This window comes from Vigna umbellata, chromosome 8, assembly GCF_029865625.1.
Source record: "Vigna umbellata cultivar VRB3 chromosome 8, Vumbellata_1.0, whole genome shotgun sequence".
Taxonomy (NCBI): Eukaryota; Viridiplantae; Streptophyta; class Magnoliopsida; order Fabales; family Fabaceae; genus Vigna; species Vigna umbellata.
The window spans coordinates 7,813,740-7,837,718 of record NC_142172.1 but is presented as its reverse complement, the minus strand read 5'-3'; the positions used below and the strand labels follow the sequence as shown (position 1 = coordinate 7,837,718).

General features: G+C 33.3%; 1 protein-coding gene and 3 pseudogenes across 1 annotated transcript; 3 read left to right on the top strand and 1 right to left on the bottom strand.

Moving 5' to 3' along the window:
• Positions 1–871: 871 nt before the first annotated feature.
• Positions 872–6,639, bottom strand: LOC124841787 (glycinol 4-dimethylallyltransferase-like). Its single transcript, XM_047318128.2, has 13 exons — positions 6,570–6,639; positions 6,393–6,443; positions 4,496–4,764; positions 4,286–4,369; positions 4,119–4,193; positions 3,187–3,270; positions 3,002–3,091; positions 2,505–2,606; positions 2,205–2,300; positions 2,050–2,121; positions 1,885–1,980; positions 1,055–1,159; positions 872–913 (listed from the first exon to the last, which is right to left on the bottom strand). The coding sequence occupies exons 1-13, from the start codon at positions 6,637–6,639 to the stop codon at positions 872–874; spliced, it is 1,236 nt and encodes a 411-aa protein (XP_047174084.2).
• Positions 6,640–8,674: 2,035 nt separating this feature from the next.
• On the top strand, positions 8,675–10,863 carry LOC124841786 (two-component response regulator ARR8-like; annotated as a pseudogene).
• Positions 10,864–11,285: 422 nt separating this feature from the next.
• On the top strand, positions 11,286–13,851 carry LOC124841788 (glucose and ribitol dehydrogenase homolog 2-like; annotated as a pseudogene).
• A 1,931-nt stretch (positions 13,852–15,782) lies between these two features.
• Positions 15,783–17,358, top strand: LOC148193959 (uncharacterized; annotated as a pseudogene).
• Positions 17,359–23,979: the final 6,621 nt, after the last annotated feature.

Here is a 23,979-nt window from a genome sequence, read left to right as displayed (position 1 = left end):
CAACAGAAAAACCAACATTGGCTCAGACAAGACGACAGCATGCAACCAAAACTTGGTTTGCATGTACCAGAGAACGAACGGCTAAGACAGGGAAACTTACCAGTTTCAGAACTCGAAACTGTTCGGTTCAAAATGAAGCTCAGGATGCCGGAAATGCTTCTACGGTGCCTGAACGGTGATCGGAGAAGAGAAATGGTGAGGTTTGGTAGAGAGAAGGGAGAGCTTTTTAGAGAGAAGGAGGAGAAATGAAGGATCAGAGTTTTGGAGAAGAAGAGTGCATGTAGAGAGTGTGACGTGAATTTTAGAAAAATCAGTTTTGTTTAAAACGAACGTCCGCTCCTCTGCTGACACCTGCATTCCACTATCTGATTTCTGACTCCCCTCAGCTTGACACCTGGCGTCCGTTCAGAGGGGTTTAGGTGCGTTTTTAATGGTTCTGACATTTCCTTATGTAAAAGTGCACTTTGCATAAGAAAAAAAAAACTTATATTTTGTTATCTCTTTCTTAAAACACTTAAACTCTCGTGTTTGATTTGTATTGTGCGTAAAACCTTAATTAATTCAATAACAATTACGGTATCACAAACAAAATTAGAGTCGGAATACTAAAAGACCATGAAGAAATAAAAGAAAACACCCTTTTTATTCTTACAAAGTATATAACAATTAATCTTTATTTATTACTAAAATATTTGATAATATAGATTAGTTTTTAACATCACATAAAATAATCATTTAATGATACAACAACTATAATATAAAAATAACATATCTAATCCCTTTTGACTATTTTAATAAACTTTAGAATCAAAACAAATCTCGTTTATTTTGTTCCATCCGCTATACTTTGCTTTAACCTTCATCAACATCCTTATCTAATTAAAGGAAGGAGTATGTACGATACGTACAATAGCTGCAGAAAGAAACCAAACATCAGTACCGTAATATATACTCCACGTATAGAAGAAAAACAAAGAATATAGAGCAAACAATAAGAAAATAAATACAAAATGTCATACAAGTAATTCACGTAAACGTTCTTTAAGAATATTACCTTCCAAATCAGCATATAGTAGGATCTAATGGAAGCTCTGTCATTAAGATTTACAAATTTGGCCCGGTACCAGAGAATTGAACCAAGAACTGCATTTCCAACACCCTAAAAATTGGCAACCCAGAAATTTCAAACATTATTGGAAAATATAAAAATAATGATTTTATTTGTGAGTAATTTTATAATGATCCCACAATACGTGATAATTTTAGTGACAGTTAAGATGATTTTTAAATTTCTCTGATACTAGAAGGAAACATTAAATCTAACTTATACCTTTTACTTCTTTCACCCCATTAATTCTTCGTGCACCCCCTCAAACTTTTGAAATGTCCTGGGATTTTGAGATTATATATTTCGAAAAATTTTCGGAAAGGCTTTCTGAATTAATATTGTAGGGGTACAAGAAGCAATAGCACTAACTTATGTTCATAAAATTTGGTTTATATAAGATGTTGTTTTACACCCATATTTGATAGTATCTTTCACTGTCCTTTATTTTTTTTTAACAAAAATTCACTTTTTTTAAAGACTATTTTAACCCTTTAAAAAATTGTCAAATGGTAGTTATTGAAGTCAAAGAATCTAACGATTTTTGGTGTCAAAGCACCATTGTTCGGAGCGACCTTATATTTCAGAACAACATTATAAGTCTATGCAAATTATTTCGCATACAACTAACACATTATATGACTTTTGTTTGGTATTATAACACTTCCGAATTAAAATAAAACCTCTACTGAGTGAAAAGCAAATAATTTTTAATGGGAAGAAGGATACAACACACTTGTATAATTGCAATCTATAGGTGTAATTAATAAGTATATTACCGTGACAATTTTAACCCAAAGGAAAGGAGATGATAATCCAGCGAGAAAGGCAACTCCAAAAGCCGATTCCAAAATGGAAACACATATCCAGAATACCTGAGGAAGATTAATTAGGAACATCATAAGAGGACATAACCAACTTATTAAATGTTTTATTCGACATACCCGCTTTTGACCTAAACGTGTTGAGAAAGATTCGATGCCAAATGCTTTATCTCCTTCGATATCGGGTATATCCTATAGATAGATCCAATAAAAGATTTTATACCAAAAATTTGATGTGGTAAAAATGTATGGTTTGAGAATGAATAAACCTTTACCTTGAAAAGTGATATACCTAATGAGTATATGCTCATGAATGCAACAGAAAACATCAGCGGCTTCGGAAACACAGCTGCTCTCTTCAACACAAAAGTCTACAACAAAAAATATTCTTCCATTTAAATCTCATGATGTAGCTATTTGTTCATGAACTTAAATAGTTGATCATTAATCCAATCAAACTGATTCAAAAGACTTGGGATAAGGATTTGTTCTTGTTTATTGTTAGAGGCATATAAGATATTAATGTACTTAGTCCAAACTTATGAAAAGCATAATTACTTATGTATAGGACTAACCTTCATGTGATAGAAAAATGAAAGGGGAAATATAAGAGTCATAGTAGAAAAGATGCAGATTGCTGCAAGCACTGGATTTTTCTTCCATCTCAACAGGGGACCCTGAAAAGGTACAAAAATGGTGTTATCAATATAAAAACAAAAAAAGTTGTGGGTTTATTAAAAAAATATTCATTTATCTTCGTCTAACAAATTTGAATAATGAATTTAATCGATATTAATTAAAACTTTTTGCGATGAATATGACAATACCAGAAATGATCCTAAAAAAGAATGATATTTTTCATACAAATTTTGTAAATGAAGAAATTGGGAATATATGAAAAATAAGGATTGAAATTTTGAATAGCAAGAACTAGATTGTGAGGAGAATACCCAGTAAAAAAGACAAATTAATTCTGAAGTGGAAATAGCTAAAAATTAGCATTAAGAAGAGAAATGACAAGGATTAATAACTCTGAAGTTGACCATAACAGGTGCAACTGTAAATAACTCACCTTGATTGAATAACCACTCCAGACCAAAAAGAAAAATAGAAGACCCCAAAATAATGGCCATGAACCTATCAAATAGCTAGTAAAGAATCCCTGTAAAAAAACATGAAACAATAATCTTCATTCTACTATCAATTAAGATCATCTTCAAAAATATTATTGCAGAAATAGTTGAATAGATATGGAACCAGGATTGCAGATGACGCAGTAACAATAACCCCAGTTTTAAAGGAAAATGCCCCAGATGGCAATGGAAGAAATGGCTTGTTTATCTGCAAAAAAAGTTACGTAGATGAATAATAACCCAACACCACAGTAATTACTCAAAAATTTTGTAAGCTATAAATTTTGGCATGTGTTCATGACTATATCAAAGGACATATATTTATTACCAATTATTACCGAGGACTGATAAATTACAGTATAGGTTCTTTTACAAAAAATAAATAAATATATCTTCTATATTTCGAGAATAGACATATTTAAAAAAATTACCAAAAAATCGTGGAAGTTTTACCCGACTTCATATAAAAAAAGTTGTTTTTTGTACAACCACAAAACTACCATACCTAAAAAGTTAGAGTCGTACACTTACATCGACTAATTGTAATTGATTATAAGAATTAGTAGTTGATTACATATTATTAAAATTATCTAGAGTAACGATTTCAAGAATAAAATTGTATAAAATCTGTACGCCTTGTTTATTTTTATAATTTTTTTAAAATCTACTTATTCTTGTCATATAAGAAACATATTTGTCTATTTTCTTAAAAAAATCTAAAGTATAAAAGGAGATATAAACAGCTTTTATGGTTAACAGTAAAGTAAGTTGAAAGTTTCCTAGAAATAAAAAAAAATTAAATTATATATAAAAGACAAGATCGATAAATATTAATATTTTACGTCTTTTAAATGAACAATTCATATGTAATCTCCCAACTTTTATTCTATTAAAAAATTCCAATATGTACATGTTTTTAAATGACTAACTTTAGATAAACTACACAAAGTGGATAGCATACTTTTTTTTAATGGAATCAAAGAAAAGCCTAAAAGACATAAAAGTATAATTTATCATGGATTCAAATTATTTATTTCGAATAGTATAATTTCATACCTTGTCAATTTCAAGGTCATACAATTGATTCACGCCATTAACATACAGATCAAAAAGCGTGAAAGGTAGCAGAATCTGAAACATTTCAAAAGTCAGAAATTATTAACAAAGTTAAAAGACTGTTGATGATTGAGCATTTAATAAAAATTATATATTTGGAATCTCACCTGTAATATACCAATAAAAAATAAGGGAGATATATCTGATAGTCTATCCACTGCTAGGAGAGATGCAGAAATCGTGCTTAATGTCTGATCAAAGAGAAAAAAAAATTGAAACAGTTAAAAACATAAGGATTGTCCAAAATAGTATTTCTCAAAAATAAATTGAATTTATTAACATATTTAAGTAATTAATAGTAGAAAAGTTGAACTTACTCGACCAAACAGTGTGTAGGGATAGCAAAACCAGTATAATGTAACAAAGAAATGTTTAACAGAGGCAACAACATTTTTTGGTTGATAAAGACGAGGTTCAGAGGCAAAAGACTCTTTAAGGATTGCTTTAGGAATATATTTCTTATAGTTTTCTTTACATATAAACCCTCCTTCAACACTTTTGAAGATACATGGTTGTTGGAACCTTGAAAGGTTATATTCTTTTTGAATTTTCCTTTGGTTCATTGAAGCTTTAGGTGCAATAAAACCTACAACACAAAATGTTTGATCAAGTATCAGTCATCACCTCATTCACTACAAAAATCAAAATGTATTATGCAGAAATTATTTTAGAAATAAATGGAATTGTTTTGAACCATTTATTTTATATACATGATGTAGAAAATATTTTATAAATAAATGGAATTGTGTTTGAGCTATTTACTTTTAGAATCGTGGCTCAATCATGGCTTCCATGTATCTTAAGTGAATATTGAAATCAAAGTCATGTAGTTTTGAAAACTTACATTTCTAAAAGGTAATTTTGGATGGTTGACTTGAATTTTGAAAGGAAATTTCTTTTGAATTTGAAAGACTTAAAATTGAATGAATATTGGTCATGAGTGTTCAAAATAGTTTATATTAATTTGCATAACGTTCATTTCGACAAATCAGTATTTAAGATTCTCTTTAACATCCAAATAATAATAAAAACAATTCATTGATAAAAATATTCATAATTACATAGAGAAAATAAACATGAAGCATACAAATTTCTATATATTCTGTATTTTCATACATATAACATTGAATATCCTTTATTGCATATTTTATTATTCTCAACTTTCTACTATTAAAAATTTTATTTATTCTTTAGCTTCTTTATTATTCTGGGTAAATAATAAAAATAAAAAGGCTCTTTTCAGTTGGTTCCCAATATTCAGTGTCCTATATTTCATAACGACGACAGTATTTAAGAAATACTTATAGTTCTTTAGAAATATTCAGGGTACTACCACACTAATTTGGAAGTGTTACAACACAAAAAGTATATCATTAAAAGATTATATTATATATTTTTAAAATAAAAATCAAATAACATAATTTTAAAAACAAAGAGAGACTATATAGTCGTATTAATTTCAAAATTTGGAATACTAGAGAAAAAGTCATTTAACCTTTACCTGTATTTCAATTTATCAGATTTCATAGTTGTGTAATTTATCACTAATTACCTACGACATAATTTGTAATATTTGGTCCCTTTCTAATGTAATTATACCATTGATACGAAGGTTAAAAGCAATTCTTTCATGTAGTAGAAATTGTTGGTTTTAAAATTTGAAGTTTTGTACGAATTTTGTTTTCCTAAAATATCCAATAAGATGAAAGGATGAAAAAATATTTAAACTATCTAAGATCTAGATTTTTAAAATATGAAACTATTGAATGCGATTTGAACAAATAGTAATGATATTATTGAGATATTTTTCAAAAATACACTAAGATTTACTATTTTTAAAATATGATTTGTACATTTAAAAACTTAACACTATCTTTAACATAATATAATGAGCAGTGATGGATCTTAAGCCAATATTAGGAGAGTTTTGACCCTCCTATTTTGTTTTTCATATATATAAAAATTTGTATATAACTAAAAAATATTGTTTTTAATTTTAATATGTTTGATCAAATTTATGTACATTATAAATAACTTTTTGACATTCGCAACCTAGTTGATTTGTCACTGATGAGTTATTTTATATACCACACAATTTCTGATTTTCATTTAATATGAAACTTTCAATTTGTATTATTATTTCGGTATATAATAAAATGAAGTTGATTTTTAAATATAAGTAAATAAAGTTGATTAAAGAGATGTGAGACATACTTGCATAGGAAGTATTCCTGGTGGAATGTTTACTGAGCCAGAGATTTCCACCTACAATTATGAAATTAGTAAGCAGAAACTTTTATTGAAAAGTGATAAAAAATACCCAAAGTTTTACATAATGGTTGAAATATAATGAGAAAGAAATTGTTGATAGAAAAGCAGAGATATAAATACCAGTTGTGAGTGAACAGACATTAGGAGAGGACATGAGAGACATCGAATCCATGGAAACTAAACACACCATGGAAGTGAAGAAGACAGGGAAAGAGAGATTTATATACTATACTCAATTTGACTTAATTTATCAATAAATTAATCACAGTAATAACAAAAAGCAGCGGCAGTGGGGATGCACCTCATAATTTCGTTAAAGTTGGTATTTGATTGTAATTGAAGGTCGTCAAAATTGACCCATGTCATACAACTTTTACTCATTTTTTTAAATATTAAATTATGAGAAATATTATATTTTATGATAAAAAATGAAAATATTATATATTTTAATAAAAATTAAAAAAATTCATTAGTTTCCTGAAATTATAGAAAAAAAAATGTAGTCAGTTTAGAAATATGTTTTAAAAATTGCATTGAATTTGACCGCCGATTAATTTCATTCCGGAAGGAGACTCTGAGGAAACTATGTGTCTACTGTATAGTTTTCAGAGATTAATATTTCTGTTGTCGCCATTCAGAATCAAGATTTTGTCAGAGGTCTCATTGTTTTTATTTAATATAATAAAAATTAGATACAGTGTCACTGCTGTTGTTGGTAATGTTTTTCAATTAAAATTGGATTTCTAATTTTATTAAATCATTTAATAGTAAAACTAATTAAATTCAATTACGTATATCTTATGTTAATTGATGTGCGAACAATTTTATGGAGTGAATTAGAATATATTAGACTAATAGAACTAGATTTCTATTTTAGTATAAAATATATTTTTGGACAAACTTGGTTCATTACCCTACTTTCATTCTCTCTCTTAAACTCAGTTCCTCTTTTCTCTGCCTTTTCTCTACCACATCTCTGCCTTCTATCTTCCATTCCTCTTCACTGAGCCACTGGATTTCTGATCAGGTGGCGCTCAAATGTCCGCAACGTAGAGGGCTTCGCAACGGATCGATTCGTTTTGGGTTCTAGGCTGGTAAGTCCCTACATGCAACCACTTCTTTGTTCTTAAAACTAACACCTGCAATCTCTACTGGTTGCATGTGTCTTGTGCTTTCATCTTTTTCATTTTCCACTCCGTTCTAGCTTTAAGAGTTGTTCCTATCACCATTTCGGTGGTTTGTAGGGTTTGGTTGGGTCCTTGCTGTGTGAGGTATTGTAAAGATGCATTTTTGTGAGCAGGGAAGTTTAACTCTGAGGTAAAGGAAGCTAGTTGTTTGGTTTAAATCTGTTTTATAAATGTGTATGCATGTTGAATGTTGAACTGGTATGCTGTTTTGGACTGCATTTTTAGTTTTAAGTATATTTGACGATTATGGACTGAAACATGTAGTTGATGAAATTGCAATGGCTTCCTTGTGAATTGAATTGGATGAACCTAGTTACTGTGAATTGAACAAGTGGGAAGTGGTTGGGGGTAAGATTTCTGTTGTAGTATTAATTAGAGGGACAATTTAGAAATTTGGAGGTATTTTAGGTCATTTGAGAGGAGGTGGGATAGTGATTCTCAGTATATGAGATCTAGAGTGTTTGGAGAGGGTTAGGACAGTCTAGACAGGTCCAATGTGGCTTGCTAGGAACATAAAACTGGACTAGAACATGTTAGAAATGGTAGAATTGGATTTGAGCCCCTAAGTTGAGGAAATTAGTGTTTTAAGAAGGAATTTGGGTCTTAATCACTTGATAATCACTGTAGAAATGTTTATAATCATCTAGACAAGTTTAATTAGGTGTAATACAGGAATTAGGGGTGTTAGAAATTGGATAAAAGGCCTAGAAATGCTAAGGGCGTGTGTGAGTGCCTAATTCTACAAAACTTGCGTTCTACAGATGATGCAGAGTCGCTATACGAGCTGTCTCGCATAGCGAGTCCCTATAGAGAGTGCTCACTATCTGGGTCATTCGCTGTGCGAGTTGGTGCGCTGTGCGAATGATTGGAGGGTGTTGCTCTCTGTCTAGTGATTCACATAGAGAATCCTGTTGCTATGCGACTGGTGATGGTCTATAACAACTACTATTTTAATTCGAAGGGCGAGTTTGGGCGCATAGCGAGTCTTTGGGAGGTGTAGTCTCTGTCTACGCTCTCGCATAGCGACCTGGGTGCGCTATGCGAGAGGTTGGAAGTCTGGTGCATGCTGCGAGTAGGATGCGCTCCGCGAATCTTCTGAGTCTAGAGTTCTCTTTTGCTCTTGTTTTGGTTGAACTAAGTGTGTGGAATGATTGGAATGCATAGTATGATGGTGGTCATGTTATTACAATTGAAAGTATGTGAATGTATGAGACATGTTTGGTGGTTGAATGTAACAAAGTATGGTTGATGGACGTAATTCCATGCTCCTCAAGGAGAGGATTCATGGTGGTGCCCTTGGTATGTTTTAGAATGATTTGCATGGTAGCTCAATATTGGGGGTTATCCTGATGCTCCAATGGTCTTTCATTCTCAAGTAGAGAGGATTGATCCATGTGGTGAGGAGTAGCGGGAGGTCCTAGTCTTGGGTGCTTCCAGTATGGCCAAGGTGAGTGATAACGGACTAACCTCGTGAGTGTGGTAGGGTGAAACCCATTGGCAACGGCTTTGCAAAGCAGTAGAAGCCACCACGAGTGCATGACCCGCCATAGCTCGACAATCATTCTAAGTCCAGACGAGTCAAGTTTAAGGTGCAACAAGTCATGGTTGTATAGTCTAGTATATCTGTCTTTATTTGCATATTGTATGTGATTATTATAACATGATTTTTGTATATCTAGGTCACCCTTGCTTCTGTGTTGTGTTTTGCTTGTGTGTGTTTTTCTTTTTCAATGATCATCCACTTGGATGTGAGCAGAGGTGGATGAGGTGCCTCTAGAGCAAGCCTTGGAAGGAGATGACGCTGTCGCTTAGTCTAGTTAGGATTCCTAGTTGTTCCTGTTTATTTTGAAATACTCTAATGCGTTTAAAGTTTTAAACTAGGACTTCTTTTAGGATGATTGTAACTTTAATACTTTATTACAGTCTTTTTCTAACTGTTCTATTATATTAAAATGTGGACTTACTATATATATATTTCTATATAATCTGGGATGTTACAATTGAAGTATAGTATTTTTTTTCTAAATTTCATTCCCATTCTTTTTGAAGCTATGTTCAATGCTCATCTTTGCCATAAGGTACTTGGTTTGGTTAAAGATGAATTCAGGACTTTTGAATCTTCTGTTGCATCAGAAATTCATCAGGTACAATTCTCTAACCAATTAATTATATATATATATATATATATATATATATATATATCCTAAAATATTTTGTGAATAATTCTGAATTAATCATTGATTGATTGCTCATGCACGATGTGGATGTTAACCTGATTATAACAGATTAATGTATGCCAAGAATGACTGGTTATGATCTGCTGAGAAAAATCAAGGTATGATTCTATGGGTATTTTCTGAGAATTTCTTAATAAGTTTGTGCCACTTTTAATCTGGTTGTTCTTCCATAGTTTTCTGTTTATTTACATTGCATCAGTGAGATTGGTCAAACCATGCACTAGGAATTTTAATTTTTGTTTTTCCTTTTAGGAAGTTGTTTAAAAGTATATTATCTCATCATATCTTGAAATCAAATTATGTGAATTTTCAAAGAATTTTCCTTTTTTTTAATGAAGAATCTCTTTTGACATCTGAGTTGGAATACTTCACAAATTTTGAAACAAATCTGAGATCAAATTTGGTCATGGCCATCACAACATTTCTTTGACAGTCTGTGTTTTCTTCTGTTTGATCTGAAAAAATAACATTAAGTTGATTGATTTGCAGGAATCTAAATCACTTAAAAACATACCAGTTGTGATTATGTCCTTTGAGAATGTGCCATCAAGGATCAACAGGTGAGGATGTTGAACCAACCCTTTTGAAAAAATTCAAATTCAAATAATATATAGTTAAATTTTATGTTTGACCTTAAAACAAAATCAAATTTACATGATTATCTTTTGTTGGAATTATTTTTACTAGAAAAACTGGAAAGATTGATTACTTTTTATATAAAAATTCTGATATATAAGACTTAAAGTTTTAGTTTTTGTTTTTTTTATGTACTTTTCAATTTGACTGATATGATTTTGTATCAAATGTTTGGAAGAAGGAGCAGAGGAATTCTTTCTGAAACCAGTTCAACAAGTAGATGTGAATAAGCTGAAACCACATTTGATGAAATCAAGAACTAAAGAAGAGAATGAGCAACCATTGAATAACAAAAGCAAGGATATGGAAGAAATTTATTCTCCAAACAAAACCAGATTGAGATGTAGCAGTTAGAAGAATTGGTTACAGATTGATCAATAAAGCATAGATAGTGCTTAGAAAATTTTCATTTCTATGTCAAAGTGCTGGTTGGAAATTTGAAAATTAGATTACAATCAATGAGTCAATTATGCAGAAAAAAAAAAGGATATAGACAGTAAAAGTCATTGATGTAAATATTATGAGAAATAATTTTATTCAATTTTGGAATTTTCTAGAGTTTCATTATATTGATTAAAATAATGAGATTGTAAATTTATAATACAAGATCTGATGATAACTATTCAAGTTCTTCCCATTTAGTCAAATTATTTAAGTTTAGTTTATCAATGTTTTTAAAATTGTCCAAATTGTTGAACCAAGACATTAGTTTAGAGAATAATAATTTATATATAGTGGAAGTATGGTTATCATATTAAAAAAGCCCGTTTGAGAGAATGGCTTCTGGTGAATACAGATTTCCCCCTCAGAAGCAATACACACAGCCTGGCACAAAGAGTATATGATGAATCCACCACCCCAATATAGCAGTCTAGATTACAAAGCATCGAATAAACTTCAAGTATATATGCATGAAGTGATTGATCTGAAAGTACTTTTTTTTTATCTGCTTCTGTGCTTAATCGGTTTATATATTTTCAGGGGAAGGTGGCTGTAGTAACTGGAGGTGACTCTAGAATTGGAAGAGCGGTGTGTAACTTGTTTTCATTGGAGGATGCTACTGTTATCTTCACCTATGTGAAGAGACAGGAAGACATAGATGCCAAAGACATACTTGAAATTATCAGAAAAGCTAAGAGTGTCGATGCCAAAGATCCAATGGCTATAGCAGTTGATTTGGGTTATGAACAGAATTGCATGAGAGTTTTCGATCAAGTCGTTAATGCTTATGGTTGCATTGATGTTTTGGTCAATAATGCAACTGTGCAGTTCCAGAGTGATTCCTTGGACGAAATTGATGATAAAAGACTGGACATGGTGTTCCGAACTAATATCTTTTCCTAATTCTTCATGATTAAGTAAGACAAGAGCCTAATTTAATCTTACAAAAATTTTGTATGTAAGATGATTATATATGCAATCTAAAAGTTTAACACTAGTGGCATCTGAAAATGAGTACACAGATATGCTTTGAAGCACATGAAAGAAGGAAGCAACATTATCAACACGACATCAGTGGTTGCATATGAAGGATTCGAAACACTAGTGGATTATGCATCGACTAAAGGTGCCATTGTAGGGTTCACAAGATCCCTTGCACTTCAGCTTGTGAGCAAGGGAATTCGTGTGAATGGCGTTGCTCCTGGACCTATCTGAACTCCCTTACAGGTAGCAAGTTTTACAGTGGAACAAATTGTGGTGTTCGGTTCTGATTCCACACGGATGAAAAGAGCTAGACAACCTATTGAGGTTGCTCCTTCTTATGTGTTTCTCGCCAGCAACCAGTGTTCCTCTTACATAACAGGCCAAGTCCTTATATGTTTGTGATTCCACACTCAAACATGATTCAAAAATAAATAACACTTGATGGATATTGAAATCTGATGAAAAAAATTAACATTTAATCGAATTTTAAAATCTGATAAAAAAAATCACACATAACCGAATTTTGAAATTTAGTGAACAAAAAATATTTGAGACTTAGCTGGCCTTAACAAACACCCCCAATGCTCTCCCACTTGCACATTCTTTATTTTAGTCAACCTTTACTAGTAAAAAACTTGCTTTTTAACTCGCGCTATAGGCTTCGGTTTAGGTGAAACCGAAGCCTATCAAAACGTGGTGGCATTTTTGTAGTTTAAGCGAACTTATACGCCTCGGTTCAAGGGGAACCGAAGCATAAAAGGCATATTACCTCGGTTGATACTACAACTGATACCTAGAAGCCTATCTATCCACCTAACATTTCTGAAATTTGAAGTTTGTGCAGAGCCTATGGCTTCGGTTCATTTAGAACCGGTGCGAAACAATGTTTATACCTCAGTTGGTACTACAATCGATACCTAAAATCCCACCTGTCCCTCTGACAGGTCTCTGAAATTTGAAGTTTGCGCAGAGCCTATGGCTTCGCTTCATTTAGAACCGGTGCGAAACCATGTTTATGCCTCGGTTTAGACAGGAACCGAGGCGTATAACCATTTCATATTTTTCGTTTATTTTTTTCTAAGGACTATATGCCTCGATGGAGAGTAGAATCGAGGCATATATGTGTGTATTGTTTCAGATGAGCATAGAACCAAGGTAGTATTGCTTACCTCTTAACCCCGCTGCGTCAAACAAACTTAACCTACAGTGTTTCATTTCCTTCTTCCTCGAGAAACAACTGTTCTTCCTCTCTTGCGCAAAAGACTTTTTCACCATTATTCTCACTCTCGCTCCCTCGCTTCTGGTTTAGTTGGTGCCTTCATTGCTCATGCTTTGTCCGCCATCGTCGTTCTTCGATTGCTCGCGTTTAGTTGGTGCCTCCCTCGCATCGGTGCCGCCATTCTCGCACACGGTCGGAAGCCTCGGCCTCCATTTCGTCGCTGCATCAGCCCATGCTGCTCGCTGCGCCGCCCCTGGTGAACCGCCCCCTGGTTGCTCCACCTCCGCTGCACGGCGCCCCACTGAACTGCCCCACTGCTCTGCCCTCTTCCTCCACGGCGTTCATTTTTGTCGTGGTGTCTACTTCTTCTTGGTAAGTTTTTTTAACTATAACTTGTTATATAATTTCTATTAATTGGTTTATATAATTTTTAGGTTTATATAATTTTGAATTAGGTTTATATAATTTTGAATTGTTTGGATTGAATTGGATGATGATGAAAATTGATATATAATTTTGAATTAGAGTATAGAAATTAAGGAATATAATTTTGAATTGTTTGGATTAAATTGGTTGATTTGGAGAAAAAATAAATTTTAAGGTTAGAAATCATGACACTGACTAATGTGTTGTTTGTTTTTGTCTAGATATTGTATTGTTGTGCTGAGATTTTATACACGGACATTCTCGATAGTTGACCGACTTTCACGCTCCCAGATTCCTATTCTTAAAATTTTCCTTTTAATATGAACTTGTTTGCTTCAATATGTTGTTTGTTTGAATATATTGCATGTTGCATATGTAATTATTTATTTGCTTGAATATATATTATTGTTGTGAATTAGCCTTAGTTTCCGTTTGAGATTCAATACAAAACTTATTTACTATCTCCAGATTTTTTTAATGAATGTACTTTTTACAAATGGAAATAGAGGAAATGGTAATAATAATTTACAGGTATTGAATTTTGAATCGTCCGGTTGAACAGTTTAAGAAGAGTAATAACTTTTTCATAGTTTATTAATACATATAAATTTTAATATACATGTCTTAAATTTCATGAAATTTTGCAGTTGTGTTTTGTATTGATCTTCGGGTGCATATTTGATTGTGATTTATAATCACTTTCATTTCATGTAACGTAAAGACCAATGCGAAATACTGGAAAAATTCCGTGAAATTTTAGATATGTTGTTTAAAATTGATATGTTTAATAAACTAAAAAAAGTGAATCTTCTTGAATGGGATAGGGTCACACCTTGAATACAAACACTATCAAAGTGATCATTCAAGATTATTGAAATTGTGTAAACAATTTCAGTAAACTTGCGTACGGATCGAGGGTGAATTAATTTACCACACATCAACACTGAGTACGAGAGAGGGGTATAAGAATTTAGATAGTTTGCGCTATGTAATGTGAGTTCAAGTGGTGATGATGAAGTCAAGTTTAGATGTCCCTATGTGAACTGTTTGAATGGGAGGAAGTTGAACGCAACCGATATTAGGGAACATCTTATCTGTGATGGTTTCATACGAAGTTATACAACATGGATATGGCACGATAAGGCAACAAACTTTCCAACTGTCTGTTCAACTGAAAATGGATATGATTCCACCATGGATATGGAAGATCAACTGGAAGAAGACAACTTAGAGGACATGATCTGAAATGTTGGCACAAAAGCTTTTGCCGAAGCACATGTGTATGAAACGATGTCCACGGATTCTGATACTCCTTTGTATGTCGGTTCAACTAAGTTCATACGGTTGTCAACAATGTTAAGGCTCATGAATTTAAAGGCGAGCAATGGATGGACTGATAAGAGTTTTACAGAATTGTTTTCGTTGTTGAATGAAATGCTTCCAGATGGAAATACATTACCCACTCGTAATTATGATGCAAAAGAAATTCTTTGTCTGATGGGTATGAAGTATAAAGGGATACATGCATGTTCGAATGATTGCATATTGTATAGGAATGAGTATGATGTTTTGACAAAGTGTCCAAAATGTGGGTTATCACAATACAAGGAAAAAAACAACAGTAAAGATAGTGGTCACACAGAAAAGAATGGTTCTGCTTTGAAAGTAGTTTGGTATCTTCCACTCGTGGCTAGACTTAAGCGTTTTTTCGCGAATCCCAAAGACGCTAAAAACCTAAGATGGCATGTAGATGAGAGAACAACTGATGCGCTGCTTCGTCATCCAGCTGATTCAAAGAAATGGAAAAATATTGATCAAGAATTCCCCCAATTTGGTCAAGAATGTAGAAATGTTAGGTTTGACTTAGCTATTGATGGAATGAACCCTTTTGGTAATTTAATTACCAATCACAGTTATTGGCCCGTTATACTGATAATTTACAACTTATCGTGGTCCTCGACGATTTTTACAATCTAATCATCCATATCGAAGGTTAAAGAAAGCATTCAATGGAGAACAAGACAGAGACAATGCATCCACTCCACTTACTAGACTTGAAGTTCTTGAAAAAGTTAATAGAGTACATCATGTATTTGGGAAAATGTGCAAGAAGTCTTTTGTAACGACCACTTGGAAGAAGAAATCAATATTCTTTGATCTTCCATATTGGTCAAAGTTAGATGTTCGACATTGCATAGATGTCATGCATGCAGAGAAGAATGTTTGTGATAGCTTGATTGGTACACTACTAAACATCCAGGGAAAACAAAAGATGGAGTGAATGCGCGTTTGGATTTGGTTGACATGAAGAGTTGGCACCAAGAGAGATTGGTAAACGTACTTATTTGCCCCCTGCATGTTACGCAATGTCCAGACAAGAGAAGATAAGTTTTTGTCTTTGTTTAAAGAGTATCAAGGTACCACAAGGATACTCTTCAAATATCAAGAGCTTAGTGTCAATGCAGAACTTAAAGCTTGTTGGACTCAAGTCTCACGATTGTCACGTCTTAATGCAACAATTGTTACAGGTGACAATTTGTGGAATTTTGCCCAAAAAAGTTAGGCAGAACATAACTCGATTGTGCTCATTTTTCTCATCGATTTGTAGTAAAGTCATCGATCCTACAAAGTTAGATGAACTTCAAAGCAACATTATCATCATCTTGTGTCAGCTAGAAATGTTTTTCCCTCCATCCTTTTTTGACATCATGGTGCATTTACTTGTTCATTTGGTCAGAGAAATAAAGTTGTATGGACCAGTATACTTAAGATGGATGTATCCTATTGAGCGTTATATGAAGATTTTGAAAGGGTACGTCAAAAATCAATATCGTCCAAAAGGTTCAATGATTGAAAGATATATTGTTGAAGAAAATATCGAGTATTGCTCTGATTATATGACTAAAGAAAATCCAATAGGAGTCCCTCGGACATCATGGTTGAATAGATGTTCTACAAGTAAAAGCATCTGAGGTTTGAATGTGGTGACGAAAAGTCGTGAAGAATTAATGCAAGCACATCTATACATATTAAACAACACAGATGAAGTGATCCCATTTTTGGAAACACACAAAGTTGTTGTAAAGGACAAGTATCCAAGACAATCAGAGAAATGGAAGTTGATGGAGCATAACGGAACATTATTGTCCTGGTTCAAATATGAAGTTTTGAAAGAATCACGATCTTCTGAGACTTTGTTGTGGCTAGCAAATGGTTTGAAGTTTGATGTTGTATGTTGTACAGGCTATGAAATTAATAATAGGACATTCTATACAAAGACTTTGGATGATAAAAGCACAATACAAAATAGTGGTGTCTGTATAGAAGCTGAGTCGCTACAATTTTTCACATCCAAAGATCAAAATCCTGTAATTGGATCAATGAGATATTATGGTAGAATAGAAGAGATATGGGAGGTTGATTACACTAAGTTTTCTGTTGCACTCTTCAAATGTAAGTGGGTCGACAATAAGAGTGGTGTCAAAATAGATGAATCTAGTATGACACTAGTTGATTTTCGAAAGGTTGGTTATGGAGACGAACCGTTTATCATGGAATATCAAGAGAGTCAAGTTTTTTATGTCAAAGATCCTACGTCTGACCATTGATATGTCGCTCTTCAAGGAAAAAGACAAATTGAAGATAAAGAAGAGAATCTAGGTAATCTTCATATTGCTGACAACCATCCATTTAAAACGACAATAAATTTGGATGACGACCCTGTAATTGATGATATACAAGAAATTCAAGAAGATCATAATGAGGGAATATACATATGACCAATCCATATGGTTATGTATGAATTTAATGTTTGTGTAAATATTTATGGCTTTTTTGAAATAATATATGTTATTTTATAAGTGTTTTTATTAATCTTTCATCTTATTTATTGTGACAAATATATGACTAAGTCACCTCATTCGTCAGGAGATGAAGTCCCCACCACTTCTAGACGGACGAAAGGAGCGACAAGGTTACGACAGCTTATACTTAGAAGAAATGCAGGTGAGAGGACACCTGTCATTATTGACGTGGTCACTAGAGTTGCATCTGGCCCAAATGCAGATGTATTTAGGTCTTACCTTGGAGTACTAGCACGTGATCCTATCTTTATACTTACTTCATCCATCCTTTGACCATGTATCTGAGACTAATCGAAATCTTATTTGGCAAGATTTATTGGTAAGTTAAACAATATTGCTTCAAATTCTAGATTCATTATATTGATAAATTTGTATTGATATAAGGGTATTACTTTCTTTGTTGCAGATGACATTTGATATGCCAAATGTGGAGAGCCTAAGGAGAAGGTGTTTATCTGCAATTGCAGAAAGATTTTGGGGGTTTAAGACAAAGTTGACGTCCATATATATATTTGGAGCAAAAAGTAATGAAATTCCATGTTCTAAATATTCTACAATTGAAGAAGAAACATGGCGTCACTTTGTACAGCTTAGGACATCGAGACGTGGCAGGTAAGTGTAGGTAAAATCATTCAATTCATCATTCATAATTTTATATCATAACAATTGTTTCATTTTGTCACAGGAAACAAGGTAAAAAACACAGGGTATAAGTGCTCAGAATAAAAATCCATACCTATTGTCTCGTGGTGAATACAAGAAGCTTGAGGAGAAAATAATGAAGCAAAAGTCAGATGGTAGACTTACACTTTCTGAGGGTGGTGACCTTCCTCCTCCTCCTTCACCACCATCTCGACATGAGAAGTGGAAGTTAGTTCGTTTAAGATCATCGGGCTCCTATACTTCCGACACTGCTAGAGAGATATCTGAAAGAATTGTAAGATGTCATTTCTCATATTTAAACAACATTTTTGTTATATATATTACATAGATCTTTCAAATAATTATGAACTTCTGTTATGTTACAGGACTCCTTGGTTGAGCAGAGCTCCCAAGGTCAATTCACACAACAAGGTCGTGAGGACATTCTTGCCACAGTTGTTGGACGACTTGAGCACCCAGGACGAGTGTGTGCTGCTGGGACTGACATAGGCATACGACAGTTCTTTGGGTCTTCCTCGCGTCCATCTTTATCCGGATTAAGTAAATAGTATGAACAAAAACTGAAGGAGGAAATAAGAAAAGGGATGACATAGGAGATCACAAAGAAGGTTCGAGCAGAGTTGTATGATGAAGTTACTGAAATGGTTGCGCGCCAGTTCCAACAGAGTTATGATGATTATGGCAATCGTCCTCCGCCATCTCCTATAGCAGAACATGTGTTGCCCCCTACAGGTAAACTTAATAATCATTTTTGTTTATTAATTTACTTTTTGTATAACCTAACATTTAATTTGACAGGTAGAAGCGGCAAAGGAAGTTGTTCAACTGTCGATGCCCCAAGGGACGACATGGACGACACTCGTCCATGTCAGTTATATATTCTCTCTGATACCGGGACCATGCTAGTGGCTCGTGGCACAATCTATGAGACAATCACTATAGTGCATGTTGTACAACTAACAGAAGATGAGGTCGAGGTCACGAAGGATGAAGTTGTCGTACCAGATGTTGTTCTTCTTGTGCCTACAAATGAGTTTTTCACTGTGCAAGAGGCATTTAAGTCCTTCGTCGCCTGGCCTAAACATTTGGTTAGTGATGTATTTGATCCCCCGGTAAACACTCCTACTATATACTTCTCAATTTTAATATTTACTTCTTATTGACGTTATAACATAACCATTTTTTCATGTAACAGCAGACAAGTCAAGAGGGAAGTCCTACACCGAAGAAGACTCATTTATTTAAGGACGACCCTCTTGGTGTGTTAGACGAGCTTGCTAACATCATTTCAGATGCCTCGATGAGTGTACACTGGGATTCTACTACATTTGGAAGAGAAGCTCAGATCTCATTGTACTTGCATCAGCAAGATGTTAGGGAGCTTGCGTCGGGGAGAGAAGAAATTAATATTACACTCATTCAGTTGTGGATGATGTAAGTTTATGAGAACTTTTTTATGTAATTCTTTTTTATCAAGTTACTTATATCAGATTATTTCTTCATTTTAGGTATATGTTTGATGTTAGTAACAAGAAGGGGTTCAATGATGAATATGGGTTCATTGACCCCTCTATGACTCATGAAAGAAATAAATTTGATGATACCCAAACATACATCACCACCTGCTTTGCGACAGGGAAGGAGATATATTTTCTCCCTTATATACTTGGGTAAGTGAAGTTTGTTAACTTTAAAGTTTCATTTATTAATTTTGGTATATGACAATTAAGTTATTACCAATTTCTGGCGTCATTGGCAGCTACTTGTGATCTCCATACTAGAGAACACTACTGTTTGGTTTTGTTCATTGCACAAGTCTCCTCCCAGCCCTCTTAGACATGTAGTAGATTGGTAAGAACCTCAATGTTTCAAATTTCTTTGTTATATAAATGTATGCTAAAGCATTTTTTTTAATAGTTCCCTTGCAACACATATGATGTTATCTGGGAGATCTACTACTAGAACTAAAAAGCTTACATGAGTTTCCCTTAAGGTTTGGTATTTTACTCCATACTTTGTTACATTTTGTACCATTCCAATGATGTTACTTAACATGTTATAATTATGATGATATATTGTAGTGTAATAGACAAACATGGTCATATGAATGTGGTTACTATGTCATGTTTTGGATGATGACCACTATTCGTGCACATTACACCAGTGGATTGCAAACGGTAATATTTAGGTTTGAATTTTATTTTCTCTATAGTTTAGATTTCATATACACTAATTGAATTCATTGTTTTTTATGCAGAGATTCAATATGACTGGTCCAATTCTAGAGAAGTCACTTAAACTCGTGAGGAAAGCACTGACTAAATATATAATTCACTTATATAATAGTATGTAGTAGATAATATTAGGATATAGTAAGTTCTAAGTTTATGCTTCTAAGTTGTTTTATGCTTTCGTACATTATTATTAGTATTATTAGTTTAACTTTCTAAATTGGATTGATTTATGCTTTAAAGTTGATTTATGATTACATTCGATTAATTTATGTTTTAAGAAGTTGATTTATGATTACATTGAATGTATTTATGTTTTAATATAATTTTTATTCAAAACATATGCTTCTAGATTGTTTTGGACTGTTTTGGCTGTAAAATTATATACAGGTCTGTTTCTGTAGTTAGGACTGTTGCAGAAACAAACATGTTCTTAAAAAAAAGCAGGGAAATATGCCTCGGTTGTGACCATAACCGAGGTAGAAAACCCACCTATGGCATCGGTTCAGGTCCCAACCAAGGCATAAAGGCTTGCGAAAGAAGAAAAAAAATAAAAGAAGACCCTATTGCCTCGGTTTAGGTCCGAATCGAAGAAGTAGAGTTGGACATGCTGCCTCGGTTCAAAGGGAACTGAGGCATAAAGTCCTACGAAAAAGAAAAATTAAAAAAAAAAGCCTGCTGCTTCGGTTAACTTTGAACTGAGGCAAAATCATTCACTTTTATGCCTCGGTTCCGAATCGAGGCATAAAGGCTACCCCTTTTTGCCTTGGCTGAATATGCCTCGGTTCAGGAACTGCTGCCTATGGGCGAAAAGAATCGTTGTCGTTTCTCCTGACTACACTAGTGCTTCTTTGAAAGTTGTTACATGCAACTTCCTAAATGATAATAGCTTACACGTAGAAGTTTAGGTTGTAGAGGTGAAGGAAGAGTTGGATTGGGTTGAGGTTTAAAGTGGTGGAACCTAGAGCAAGTGAGGATGAAGATGATGGTGGTGTTGAGAAGAAGGAAGAGGTAAGGAGGCTTGAAGGCACCATAACCATGAAAAGTTATTTAATAAATTTCACATTTTTTCATCATATTTTGAAATCTAGTTAAGTGTAATATTTTTTTTGAAATCCGATTGTCTGTGAATTTTATTTGTTCACCAGATTTGAAATCTGATTATATGTACATTTTTTTTCATCAAATTTCGAAAATCTAGTTAACTATGTTGAAGACTCCTTGGAGATGAAGAGTAATAAACGTAAGCCATAGAACATGAAGATTGTGAGACGTGGAGAGTAGGTTTGGGATGCATCTTAATGGAGGTTAGGCAAAGTTTCACTAATATCATTCCAAGTTGATTTTACAACGATTTGAGCGCCCTTTATATAGGAGGAGGAGTGACTCAAATGTCTTAACAAAGCAGGAAACTAAAGTACATGGACCAAGGAGATATATTGAACTAAAAAAGCTTTTTGAATCTTCCTTAACTAGGTGCAATGTATGAGAGCCTTCACCTTTGAAAGTGATTAGGTGCAATGCATGGGATCGTTTTCTTTTAACATGACTATGTGCAATACATGGGAGCCTTCTCCTTTGAACTTGACTAGGTGCACTGCATGGGAACCTTTTCATTCAAACCAATTGTAAATACAATGTATGAGAGCCTCCTCATGCTTAATAAGATACCTTAAGGCCCAAGCAAGCCCGACTCTAGTTCGAGAGGCGCATCCCACTCAAAGGTCCATGTTGACACTGTGAGGAACAAAATCAAGCCCATGTTTGAAGCAAAACAAGTCTAAAAGAAAACCTTGGCCTAAATGCAAGGTCTGAAAAAAGTATATGTACATAATTACAAGACTTAAGAAAAGGGAAAAACAAGTTTGGAAACATCATCTTCCATACGAGTAGAAGTTCTTGAAGTCCTTCTTCTTCTTCCATTCTCTAAGCCCTGATTCTAGTTGTAGCTCCTTGGAAGGATCTTTATCAAGCTCGTTGGATGGGTTTCTATCAGGCCCTTTATCTTGAGAAACAATTTATCCTCAAATCGAAGAGGTATCTAAGGAAGCACAACTTTGGTTGTCCATTTTCTCTAGGATAAAAATTTACCTAAAGTAACCATCAAGCAAAAGTTGAATGAGTTTTTGTACCCGAGTAAAAGTATATCTAAAATAAAGTACAAATGAATAAATCCTTTTTCTACTTTTGAAATGATTTTCCTTAAGAAAATTTAAAACTTCTTTGTGAGGACAATAACAAGAAATGTTTCCTCTCTCAAAACACGTGAAGCACTGAACATCTCTTGTTCTAGACTTTTCTTTAAAAGCAATAAGGCGTACTTTACAAAAATGTGTTGGTTCACTTTGGGTTATTTGTAACTTTTTAGGCAACAACAACTCAATGTGTGATTTTTCAAAAGCTATTAAGGAGTTCAAAAGAACAGGGAATGAAAGTGAAGTTAAAAATTATTTAAGGGTAAAGGTTGGAAGTAAGAAATAAGAATCATTATGAAATTATAAGAGTTCAAAGATTAGAAAACTCCCTTTAAAACTCTTCACTCAATTATAATTGGAGAAGTGGAAGGTGCCTTGAGTAACACTTCTTTCTTGAGTAAGAGTTCTTCCTTCTCTTTTTCTCTGCTTTTAATCTCTTCTTTCTCTTTCTTTTGTCTCTCCTCCCTTTCTCTTCACCCCTTTTCTTCTTGCTCTTTCTTTTTTCTCTCCTACCTTTCTATTCTTCCTTCTCTCTAACTCTTTCAGCTTCTCTAGTTCCTCTCTTAGAGCTTCTTCAACTCTAGCTTTTAGAATTTCTTCTTCCCTAGCTTTTAGATCTTTTTTTCTCTTTTTCTTTCTTAGCTTTTACAATTTCCTCTTTTTAATATCTCTTTTCTCCTTATCTTTCAAGAGCTTCTCAACTTTTTCTTTAAACTCTTTCTCTTTATAAAATAACTCCTTCTAGCATCTAATGAATTCTCTATCTCTGACCATGAGTTTTAACTTTTCATGTTCAAACCCTTGATTTTTCTTGAAAGAAGGTGCAGTAGTACACAAATATCATATAACGTCATTGTTTTTGGGTCTTTCACGTTGAATACGAGGTCGACGTCATATCGAGAGATGTCAAATTGACATCGAATTTAAAAAATTCGACGTCAATCAAATTGACATCGAATTTTGTTAATATTCAACGTTAAGCAATTTTTTTGTTTTTTAATTAATTGTGATCCTTTTCTACAACTGTAGGAGATCTGAAAAGCAGAAAAATAACAAATTTTAGTTTTTGGTATTTTATATAGCATGAACTATAAACGTCTAGTATAGTATCAACAACAAATAACAATAACAAAGAACAAACAAGTTCAATCAACCAACAACAACAACAAACAAGTTCAACCAAATAACAACAACAAACATGTTCAACAAAAAACAATAACAAATAAGTTCAACAAATAAGTTCTTCAAAATGAAAACGAAAATGAAAACTAACCTTCAAAAGGTGGGTTTGTCGGAATAAAGTGTTTCCACCAGTGAGAGAGAAAGCAGAATGCACCTATAAAGGACAAAAATACAAAAATAATCAGTCAAAACAAGCGAAAATTATACATAAAGTAGTTAATTAACATGCATTTGTATCAAATGAAAGAAAGATTACATGTGATGGT

Coding starts and splice junctions, on each gene's coding strand:
- LOC124841787 (XM_047318128.2), bottom strand. CDS start 6,639: ATGGTGTGTTTAGTTTCCATGGATTCGATGTCTCTCATGTCCTCTCCT. Junction 6,444..6,569: donor TGTCTGTTCACTCACAACTG/GTATTTATATCT, acceptor TCATAATTGTAG/GTGGAAATCTCTGGCTCAGT. Junction 2,122..2,204: donor TAGGTATATCACTTTTCAAG/GTAAAGGTTTAT, acceptor ATCTATCTATAG/GATATACCCGATATCGAAGG.